The 12,446-nt window shown below is 29.5% G+C and overlaps 2 protein-coding genes across 7 annotated transcripts in view; both read left to right on the top strand.

Moving 5' to 3' along the window:
• The window catches only part of nSyb (neuronal Synaptobrevin), a 311,043-nt gene that overhangs the window by 215,205 nt on the left and 83,392 nt on the right, over nucleotides 1-12,446 (top strand). The window lies entirely within an intron of this gene.
• Nucleotides 1-12,446, top strand: part of shep (alan shepard) — a 624,596-nt gene that overhangs the window by 591,528 nt on the left and 20,622 nt on the right. For 4 of the 6 annotated variants that reach the window (XM_065504089.1, XM_065504092.1, XM_065504094.1 and 1 more), the window contains 2 exons: nucleotides 2,784-2,842; nucleotides 7,730-7,854. In XM_065504089.1, the coding sequence (XP_065360161.1) occupies nucleotides 2,784-2,842; nucleotides 7,730-7,854 (184 nt within the window). The remainder of the gene's footprint in view (nucleotides 1-2,783; nucleotides 2,843-7,729; nucleotides 7,855-12,446) is intronic. The other 2 variants (XM_065504090.1, XM_065504091.1) reach the window with 2 other exon arrangements.

Genomic DNA, 12,446 nt, shown 5'->3' with positions numbered 1-12,446 from the left:
GAAAATGAACGACTGCACGCACACAACTATGTGATTGATGTGTTTATTTGATCGTCTCCAGGGCACTTTATAAGTTCCTTGAAAAAACTTTTTTTTCCAGGCAGCATGAACAGATTCGACAAGAGCTTAATTCTCAATTGGAGCTCTCATTCAAGGTTGCCAACTCTTCAGCTCAGAAAATGGCTAGATTTTGAATTAAAAATGGCTAGAAATGGCTAAAACCCAAAATGACTGAATACAAATTCATAAATATTGGCTTTTTATTTAGACTTAATAGTATATGTATAAAATATTACATTTCTTAGCATATTAAAAAATTGTAATATCAATATTAATTGGTGTCTTTTTGATAAATTAAACAAATTTCTGGGCAATTATAAACAAAATCGGATCCATTAAATGTTGTGTTTGCTTTGGAAACAATTACGCAGCCTATTCCCATCAAATCCACTACGTAAGATTTTTTTAAAAAAAGACTATTATTTGTCATTTGATTAAAAATATTGGTATATTTTTTTAAAAAAAATTCAAGAAAAGTTTAAAATAGAAAAGGCTAGGACAAAATAAAATGCCTAAATCTTCCGGCTAGATTAAATCTAGCCATTTTTTATGGCTAAATGAAAATAAAATCGCTAGATCTAGCCGGAAAATGGCTAAATTGGCAACCTTGCTCTCATTAAACAAAACGATCTCTCGTGTTCTTAGAATTTTAATTTGAATCTTGAAGTGATCTTTAAATAAGATTAATTTAAGAATGACCGATGCTGAATTACTCCCATAATGTGCTGGATTCTAGAATTCTGAACTAGATTTAATAATGACAGTTCCAAATGTGATTGTTTTTGTGTTTCAAAAGAAACTACATAACTACAGAGAGCCTCAAAAGTAAGTAAACACCAGTGATTTTTTGATTTTTTTAAGATCATGAAAATCTCCAACAAATCGAAACTTTTAAATTGTTATCGATGGATAGATTTTAGGATTTTCATTACCTTAAAAAAAAAATCAAATAATTTGCGCCCTTTTTTCAAATGTTTAGCTTCTATTTTAAAACATTTGTTACAAAATAAATTTATTCAAAGTATTGGTCATTGTTTGCTATGACCTTTTCCCATCTTTCTGGTCACATATGGATTCCGAGCCAAAGAATCTTTTGAGGCCTAGAACGAATCAAGCCAATATCGTATGCTCTGTTCCATAGTCAAGCGTATACCAGAGAGAACATTCAGCATCGAAACAAATAGTAGTAAACTTTAAAGCGGTAGAGGCAAAACTTTCCAACCACTTCATTCTAAATACATTTTAGCAGGTATTGCAACATGTGGCCAAGTGTTGTCATGATGAAATATTAAGGTTTCATGTCTGGCCACATATTCTGGGCCAATGCTCGCTTCAAATGAATCAGTGGCGTTTAGTACAGGTTCCATGTGATGGTTTGGTCAGATTTTAGGAGCTCATAATAGACCCTTCTGGTCCCACCAAATAGAGAGCATTACCTTAGCGCCGTGGATATCTGGCTTTGGTGTCGATTCGGCTGGTTGGCTGGGCTTCATATACGATTTCTTACGCGACTTATCGTAATGGATCCATTTTTCATCGCAAGTAATGATTCGATGCAAAAATTATTTACTTTTATAGCGTTCAAGCATTATTTGGGACAGGCAAAATCGTATTTCAAGGTCACTCGGCTTCAATTTGTATGGTACCCAATTTCCCTGCTTTTGGATGAATACTGCTTTTGGATGAAATGCTTGCAAATGCTTTGAAATTGCTGCTTAATAGCTCCCTGTGATTTTGCAAGCTCTTGTTTAGTTCTACAATAATCTTCATGGAGTAATGCCACCAATTCTTCAAACTTTTTCGGACGGCCTGGGCGATTTTTGTCTTCCGTGTCAAAATCACCACTTCTAAACCGCACAAACCATCTCTTGCTTGTATAAACCGAAGGAACACATTCACCATAAGCTTTGGTGAGCAATCGGTGTGTTGTTTTTCCAAATTGGTACAAAATTTGACATTTTCGAACCAAAAAATAACTTTGTTAAATTAAATTGTAAATACCACATTTAGTGAAGTAATAAAATGAAGTAAGTGTATGCCTAGCAAGTGCTGTACTTCATTTGAGTAGAAAGATCGCATTAGTTAGTTTTCCTTATTTCTCCAAATGGCCCATAATATAGCATTACGAATTGCATTGTTCTAAAGAGTCGGTAATGAAATGTCCGGGTTCTCATACACACAGAGATAAAACATGGTTGTGGTAAGCCTAATCTAAGATCAACATATTGTGACATGATTTATGATCGTAGTCCAAACATATTATGATCATTATTATTACCATTAAATATCATATTATGATCAAATATAGTCATAATATCATTGCCATATACATGATCATAATATGTTCTGCAGTAATCATATAATTATCCAAAGCAATCATAATATGACCCACAGTATGTAATTTAGCTTGCCTACGATTGTCAAATTATGTGATATTCAGCACTAGGTCCGCGACTTTTCTACCTAATTTTGATATACATATAGCTGTATAACACTGTTTTATAATGCAAAAGATCAATTTGTATACAATTAAATGAAACATATACTCGTATTTAAATAAAAAAGTAACATATAACTATTTCATTTAACAATAATCTTATTGTCATTTTTCCTATAAACAATTCATGTGAAATTTTTTTTCTCTTCCCCTTTTCTCTTATTGTTTATTGTTTATTTTTTTTCTGATTTATTTTCATGTCTTTCCTTTTTTTTCCAACACACAGATATGGAACTATTATATCCACCAAGGCTATTTTAGATAAAACAACAAATAAATGTAAAGGTATTTTTTGCTTTTCACCGTTTTTCATCAATTTTAGTTTTATATTTTTTTTATTTCCATTATTGTATTTTGTACTTATTTATATTTATATTTATATGTATGAGTGTCTATTTATATTTGTGTGAATACACTCATACACTCATTGAGTGTGTATGTTTGTATTCTCAATTATTTTATTTATATCAATGTGTTTGGTTTTTACTAATTAATTATTTTGTTTAATATGTGTAATTAATTTAACTTTTTTTTTTAGTTTTGTTTGTCTCCATTGGAGTTTTTATTATATATATAAATTTTTAATTAGAGTTTTTAGTTAAATAAAAATATGTAGTTTTTTTTTGTTTGGTTTTTGTTATTAGTTTAATTATTTATTATTTATTTTGATTTGATTAAATCATTCATAAATCATAAATTGCACTTGCTATTATTCATTATTAAACTTGTAGAAAATTATTTGAAATCTTTATATACTTACATATATATTTAAAACTAAATAAATTTTTTTTATAGCAATGTTTGAAATTGTACTTTAGGGCTATAAACAAATTTTGGCCTTAACACTACTCATTGGAAGATATTGCGTTTAAAACCCCTTTTGTTTCAGGTTAATTTGGAACATAAACCTCACCCTTAATTCGACTAGAATAGCCCTTTAGTACATATTTCATATTTTTTAGTAATAATCAAATAAAAATACAAAATAATAATTAAATATTAATGCTAATGTAGGTTTTGTAAATTAAAATGCTTTGAATTGATTTGAAAACTATATTAAGAAAATGTGATATTGAAATTATAAATTTCGTTTTACAAATTAAATTAATTTTCAAATTGGCTTAAGTCTAAATTTGAAACAAAAAAGCAAAGCATGGTTTTAAAAACACTAGCTATAGTTCAACAAAATAATTAAGAATATTATTTGATTTATGCTTTTATTAGGGCTTTGCATGTGCACGCCCTTACACTTCCAAATTAGCATTTGACATAATTTGCAAAAACTAAACAAACTAAATAATTAAACCTTATTAAAACAAACAAAAACTCATTTAACTATGTAACTATAGCTAAAGACACAAACAAAATACGATTTGTCAAAATTTTAAAAATAATTTCCCATTTACTCACTCGCTTAAAATATACACTACATCAGCGGTTGGCACTCATTGCCACCAGAGGACGAACATGATCGGTTATTTACCTGTAAACAATACGAATTGAAACTAAGTTCATACACAATTATTAAATTAAAAAATAAATATCACAATCAATAGATGGTCAGATTTCAACAGAGAAAAGAAGTTTTTATTATCCATATTCCATGTTCTTTCTATAATATCTATTAAAATTATAACACATATAGTTGTTGATGGGAGCTTAATCTCTCGAATATGACAAGAGACGAAGTAATTCTATTATTATTTTAGAAAATTTTGGAATCCTAGAATTTACCGCCACATTCATAAACAGTTTTTCAATTTATCAAATGTTTGGAGATCAAATTGGTCTTAGATGTAACTTGTTCTTAGGATTTGAATCAATTGGGTGTATGACTTTAAAATTCGGGATTTACATATTCTGGAAGTTTAGCTCATCAAGGTTTATGGTGAGTGTGTTCCATTGGTTACAACGTGCGAGATATGGTTTGTCGGTTCAGAAATTGTGATTTTGACACTTAAGACAAATATCGCCCAGGCCAGCCAAAAAAGTTTAAAGACCATGATTGGAGGCTCCAAGAAGATTGTTGTCAAACTCAACAAGATCACGTACTCAAGCAGCAATTTCAAAACGTTTGCGAACAGCAGGATTCATCCAAAAGCAGAATTCATCCATACGAATTGAGAGACCTTGAAAACAATTTTGGATATTCGAAATGCTGTTTGAACGCTATAAAAAAAAATAATTTTTGCACCGAATCATTACTTGAGATGAAAAATAGATTCATTACAATAACCCGAAGCGTAAGAGATAGTACGTGAAACCCGGCCAATCAGCTGAATCGACACCAAAGCCAAATATCCATGGCGCTAAAGTAATGCTCTCTATTTAGTAGGAGCAAAAGGCTGCTAAAATCTGATCAAACATAATTGGTTTGAAGCGAGTCCAGAATATGCGGCCAGACATGAAACCATAATATTCCATCATGACAATACTCGTACACATGTTGCAATACCTGTTAAAAACTATTTAGAAAGAAATGGTTGGAAGTTTTGCCTCACCCGCCTTATAGCAAAGACCTTGCAGAACGCTTACTCTGGAATACACTTCCCTTCATAATAGAGTATCCGAAATAGGCTTGACTCATTCTTGGCCTCAAAAGATGCTCAGTTTTTTTGGCTCGAAATCCATATATTGCCAGAAAGATTTTTATTATACTAATGTTTCAAAATAATAGCTAAAAATCCCGCTTTTTTAAGTCATACAATTTTAAGCTATTTTGTAATTTAAAAGAATTAAAGAAAATTTTAATGATTCTATAAGGAATGAATTATAAAAGGCATTCGACTCGATTTGTTTTTATTTGAATACAATTTACTTAAATTCAACAACGATTAATTCAAAATGGCTTTAATTCATATTGAAATGCATTAAATCTTTAAATGTTTAAATTTTTATTAATTCTAATCTAATCAAAATTAATGAAAATATAATTACTTCATTCAATTCATTTATGAAAACATTTTTTAAAGTTTTTTAGTGATAGATTGAAATTGATAAAAAATTGTATCATTTAAGTAATTGCATTATACTAATTTGTAATGGATTTGAATTAAAGAAAATTTAATTTATTCAATATGGATTTAATTCTATAAAGAATGAATTTTCAAAGCAATTATATTGTTTTTATGCGGCTTTTATTTAAACAGAATTCATTCTATGTTGGATTAACTCAAATTTAAATTTTTTCATGCCCAATTCACAATCGGTGTCGTAGCATTGTAAGTTGTTTGTCATAAATATTTTTCAAACTAATTTTTTTCGAAACAAAAATGAAATATTAATAAAAAAAATTACGACATAAAACGATACAACCATAGGGTAACATAGAGACGAGACGGAATTGTCAAAAACCTAAGTCTGTTGTCAATGTATTTTGTTGTTGTATCAGAAATACTATTTGTTGTATTTTTGTTTGACAATTCGGAGTGTCTCGTCTCTATGTATAATTCTCTATGGATACAACGCTACGACACCGATTGTGAATTGAGCTAATAAATTTCATTCAATCTTTTTAAAAAAATGAAAATAATTTTTCTTCGTTCGATTTGTTTTTGAATTCTTTGATTGAATGATTAAGATAATAACATATAATTTGATTTTTAGAATTGAACTATGAATTCATTATTTCGATCCTTTAGTCCCAACTCATAACAATTGAAAGATATTGGCTGGTAATAATGAGTGATTCATTTAGAGCTTATTCTAATTATAAATAAAACACTTAAAATAATGGCCCGAAAGAACAACCTCTGACATTGACTTTTTAAAGATAATGTCATGCTAATATTTGCTGCGACTACGCTGTAGGTGATTAATCCGGAAGATAAAATTGTCGATCACTTTTTCCAGCATTGCTACCGGTATCTCACGAATTACGCAAGCAATGTTGGCTGCCAATTGTTGAATCATAACTGGCTTATCGATGAATACTTTTGACGACACAAAGAAAGAGGAGGTGTGATATCTATCACACGAGGTACGGAACGAGAAATTAGCTGATCATCAAAATTATCGATGATACAAATCATATGTTGCTTGAAGGGTACGAAACACATTTCTTTTCGTAACACAGCTGAATAGTTTGGAGACTTTGTTGCGGAGTGAGTTCTTCCATGATGAATTGTCAAACAATGCTGACCTAAAATAAAAAGATGACAAAAAACAAATGATAATAAAATCTCTAAATGAATCACCATTTACTTTTGCACACTAAAACGATATTTCCCTACAGCTAAGATTATTGAAACAAAACTTCTTGTAAGACTAGTTTTTCGTACGGATAGGGACTGGTTCTAGTTGCAACACCTTATATAAAAGCGACCTGTCGCTTTAACAAGGCGTTGGCCTACGATGGGTTAAATTGACACTCTCTGACAGGTGACGTAACGAATCCCTACACACGTGTTTTATTTAGGATATTATAATTGGATTTAAATTAATTGATATTTCTTACATAAAATTTTTCAAAATTTTCAGCTTTTCGCCACAATTGGATAAGTAATATGTCGTATTTTAAACACATAACATACATTTACAGCCGGGTTACTACTACATATTATAAAATAAAGTAATTATTAAAGGTATTTTCAGATGACAATATTAATACTTTTCAAAATTGAAATGGTGGTAAAAACATTCGCCCCCATTTTCTCAATCTCTGGTTATTTTTTATCGTAACAATAAACTGACAGTTCTCATACAAAACAAAAGTTAATTGGAGGTTTATCGTTACGAAAAACGATAACCAGAGATTGAGAAAATGGGGGTCAGTATGTCAAGAAATCATTTAAGAGAAAATGCATTTGTGTTCAACTCACTATTATTCAAAATATTTTACTGTTTAACATTGATATTTTTCTGCTAAATTTATTAGTATTATTAGTCTGAAAATACCTTAAGCATTATCAATATCATGTATAAGGTTGTTCTAAAAACATACAATTTAAACATGAGAACATCCGAAACAAAAATTTATTTTAGTTGTTAATACCTGATATTGATAATATTTAGTTAATAAAACTTGTAGATTTCTTAATTATAAATAAGCATGTATTTTAGAAATGTTATATTTACTACAACTAAAATATTTAAATAATACTGACACTTGTTTTTTTACTTTTCTCTTTCTTTTTTCTCTACGGTTTTTTTCGCCCGTTTTGGAAATTGTAGGTTATGGTTTTGTGGATTTCGAATGTCCTGCATATGCTGAAGGAGCTGTTAAAGGACTACAGGCAAAGGGCGTTCAAGCTCAAATGGCCAAAGTGGGTGTTTGGGTACTACATAGGCCGGCCATTGTACGTTTGTTTGCATGCAAGTAATACTCACCCCCCACCCTCACCCCCTTTTTGTATTTAATAGTTCCTTTCATTTTTTCATTTTTTCGTTTTCATTTTTGGTTGTGGTTACTAACTATTTAAACATATGTATTTTTATTATTTTATAGTTTAGTGTATTTTATAGTTATAATTTTTTAAAATTAGTTATTTAATTTTATTTATGATTTATTAAATACTCGTTTCTTTTGGTTCTGCTTTATATATGAATATATATTTATTTATTATGTTCTTTAATTGAATTGATATAATTACCAGTTTTATTGGAATGCAACCATACGAGCTTGTCGTCTGGATTGTCATTATTTAGTTTTTGTTTTTTTTTCCTTCTTCTTCCTAGTGGAAATGCACACAGAAAATACCAATTAACTTTTTAATTACATTTATTTGATTCTTATTTTATTAAATGTTTTTATATATTTTTTCTATTATTGCGATTCGAACATTTCCGTTTTGCGTAACTGCAAGTTGTTGTTTTTTCGTCGCTCTTACAATAGTGTGTGTGTGTAGTTGTTTCCGGGAAATATTTATATCCCCTTCTCAATTTTACACACATACTTTTTTTAATCTTCCCTGCAGTTCATTGAACTAGTTCCGCCAATGAGAACTACTACTAATGAATTTTCAACCCACGAGCAACGTTATTGACTGGTGAATTTATTAAATTCAGTAATAATACTTCAGCATTTAGGAAAAAATAAATACATTTTTCAGAGAGCGATATTGATGTTCAACTCATAACTCGTGTTATAGTCAAATGCGTTAATCACTAAGAGCTCTTATTTTTACTGCTCTCAATTTGTTATTAAGAGTTGCGGGGCGGAACTAGTTCAATGAACTGCAGGGTAGTAATATAACTAGTGTAAGAGGTTTCCAATTGACACTTTTCAAACTGCTGGGTTGTGCTAGCGTTCAAATGTTTCACAAAATACTGTATTCTGTACGCGTTTTATCCGTTATTTATGCTTGATTTTTTATTAAGTTTTCTCGGAAAATTTATATTTTTCAACTAAAAATTATAACAATAACAATAGTTATTTGTTTCTGAGAATTTTATATTGAATTTTTTTATTATTTATATTGCTCAGTATGTTCCTTAGAGCTAGTTTTTGGGATGAAGATGATCCACATTCTTTGTTTAAACCTTGCTTAAACTGAAAATTGTGTTTTTCACTAATTGTTTATTTAGTATATAATCTAGGTTTAACTAATCATCATAGGCGAGCTAAACCTAAGTCTAAGCACAAACAGCTGGAAAATAAAATAAATAATTCAGAACAGCAGTTCTTTGTTTTGATTGATTTACTTTAATGTCACTTTTTCTTTTACAAAGTTAAAATTTACGAAAAAGTTATGTACGCTGGTGCTTTTTTAAGTATTGGCATTTGACTGAAAAGCAATGCTAACATAATTGCCAGTTAGTAATCCATTAGTGAGAAAAACAATCATTGGTTAAAGTCCGCCTAAATTTGTTTCAGGTTTAACTTAACATCGTGTTAAGCTACGTTTAACTGACAAGTAAGAAACTAGCTGTAAGTAACATAAATTTGCATATTCTAAACGTTTGGTCACGTCAAGCTTGACCGCCTTGACTATGAAAAGCCTTATAAAACTTCTTTAAGTTTAAATCAATTTAAATGAATGTTTTACAAACTTAAAAATAAAGCAAAAATCACCTTTAATAGAGCAAACATTTTGAAATTTTCTTACAAATTTCACTTGACCTCTTTTTGTAAGAAATAGTCAATATAAAAAGGCACACAAATTTAAATTATATATGCAGGGCAATAGGAATATTGCCTGTTTATTCCTTTCATCATGGCGTATGTGAATTTCCATATATATTAACTATCTGCGATCCTTATCGAAAACTGATAACCAAACTCCATTTGTTTAACAACTGAATTCATAATTGACCTATTCATTTGATAATAAAATCTATAAAAAAAGTAAGAGAGCTATATTCGGCTGTGCCGAATCTTATATACCCTTTACCAAATTGTACTTCAAAATACTTCAAATTTTAAATATTTTTAGGTAAAAAAAATTTTTTTTTTTGCAATGTTGTTTTTGAATTGTTTGGAAAATTTTTTTTTTCGAATTGTTTAAAATTTTTTTTTTAAATTAAAAATTTGTAATTTTTTTTTAAATTTTTAAAATTTTAATCCCGAAGATCCCGAAGAAATTTGGGATCTTCAGAAAATTGATTTCAACAGACAGACAGACGGACATGACTTAATCGACTCCGCTATCTATAAGGATCCAGAATATATATACTGTTACGTTTTAACCTTTTTAAAACGTTGGTTTATTTCCTTTAAATAAACCGGATACTTTTGATTTCAAATAAAAGCCGTTTAGTAGTTTGAAAATGGTAACAACTCTTTATTTATTCAAATGTACAACAACAACAGAATTAAATAGTCACTCAATGTTTTTTATACAATTTTGTAAATTCGCAGAAATACAGACACAATTTCTAATGTACACGAATTTACTTGAAAAACACTACACACTTTAAGGCACTCAGTTGATGTGTATTCGAAAAGCGTCTCTGATAAACTGACTAACGACAGCTACCTCTGCCACTATTTATAACACTGCCATCTGCACTCTAGATTGCTCTTTAACTGTCAAAGTTCGAATATTCTAGATCTTACTAATACATACGCCATCTGTTGTGTACTTTCTACAATGTTCTTTAACTGAATATTCGAATTCGAATATACAGCGTTGCCAACTTACGATTACGACTGAAAACTTTTATTTAATAATGCCCACAGATATGTTACAGTTTGCACTGTTATTTGAAAGCATTATGCTACTTTTAAATCAGCCCTTAAAATCGTTATATTTGAATTCAAGTACAATTTCGTAACAATACTTTATAGGGTCTCACGAAGGTGAAGGGTATAATAAAAAGTAAGAAAGTATAGTCTTATGTGAGTGTAAACAGTTTTCTTTTAAAAGGTATATGGAAGCTAAATATGACTAATTATAAATATAATATTGTTACGTTTTTACCTTTTAAAATAAACCGGATACTTTTGATTGCATATAAAAGCAGTTTAGTAGTATACAATTGTAACAATTCTTTTTTACACTGTGTGTAATTTTTTAAGTCATGGAAATATAACCATATACGGACACCAGTACATGATAAAAGACCAGTTTTGCCCAAAGACATGTACTTTTTTTACGGTCCCCCAAAGATTTAGGTCCTCGGTGTAATTTTTTCAAAAAAGTGATCATTTTCTCAGGCTATATCTTGCAAATTTGATTTACTATTTGAATCAAATTTTTAGCCCTTGTCATACAAACATGGACATACATCAAAAAAACTTCATCTTCAAGATGAAAATCACAGTTAAAGTTAACTCTAACAGCGCCTATGATAAACTAAACACCGACTTGCTGCACCATCTTCCTTCCAGTAGCTTCATGAATGATCAACTCAAAGCTTTTCTGCCCAAATTTTGATTTTACGACCTGTTCTTAATCGACTCAGAAAGTGATCATGAGCAGATTGGTATAATTTAAGATGGACATTGGGATAATATTTTTGCCACTATGATGGTGTTTACTCATCTCGCTGTTATAGCATCTCGAATGGTTTCTTTAAACTTTATGTTAAGATATCTCAAAAATGATGGCCAAATTCTGAGGTCAGATTCGGATTCACAGCAAATCATACTATTAAAATAGTATACTCTAGTTCCTGGGTTTCGACTTTTTTTTAAAATTGTATCGTCCTGTGTTATTTGGAAATTAAATTTTAAATGACTTAGAGAACTGCTGAGATTTTGTTGGCCTGTTTAATCCGTATGAACTAGTAAAATTCATATTTATTCCTACCAGTTGCATTTTCTGAGGTCAGATTCTGATTCAGAGCAAATAGTATACTCTAGTTTCTGGGTTTCGATGTTCTTCAAATTGTATCGGCCTGTATTATTTGGAAATTAAATTTGAAATAACTTAGAGAACTGCCTGTGTAATCCGTATGAAATAGTAAAATTCATATTTATTCCTACCAGTTGCATTTTATGAATATAATTTTAATTCCTTTTTGCACTCTAAAGACAAAACCTTGACTTTCTTTATTTATGAACGAAGGAATACTTAACTTTTTAAGCAAAGTCTGTTTGAATCTAAATCGTTTCATTTATGTTATTTTTTCTTAGTATTTTTTTTTTTTTTTGTTATTTCATTCCTGTGTCATTATAATGATTGTAGTGTTTTGTTTTTTTTTTTTTTTGTCATACTTGATTTTTGTTTGCATTTTTATCATGTTTATATTCCGCTGCTTCTCGGACCCCTTAAATATATTTCCATTTGCGAATGTTAAACGTGACTCTTACCACCATAACTACCAGACGCCTGTGTGCATTTCAAAAAAGGATTTTTAAGTTGGTTTTTCTGTTTAATATTTTTATTTTCTTTATAGTTTTATATTACTGGTATATTTATGCATAATATTTCATATTTTTATTATCATATTTTATTATTATGTATTTTGTTTCGGTTATCTTGTTTTTCTATTTATTATTTAAATT

This window comes from Calliphora vicina, chromosome 3 (genome assembly GCF_958450345.1).
Source record: "Calliphora vicina chromosome 3, idCalVici1.1, whole genome shotgun sequence".
Lineage (NCBI taxonomy): Eukaryota > Metazoa > Arthropoda > Insecta > Diptera > Calliphoridae > Calliphora > Calliphora vicina.
The sequence above is the reverse complement of the archived record's forward strand: the minus strand, read 5'-3'. Positions and strand labels throughout refer to the sequence as shown.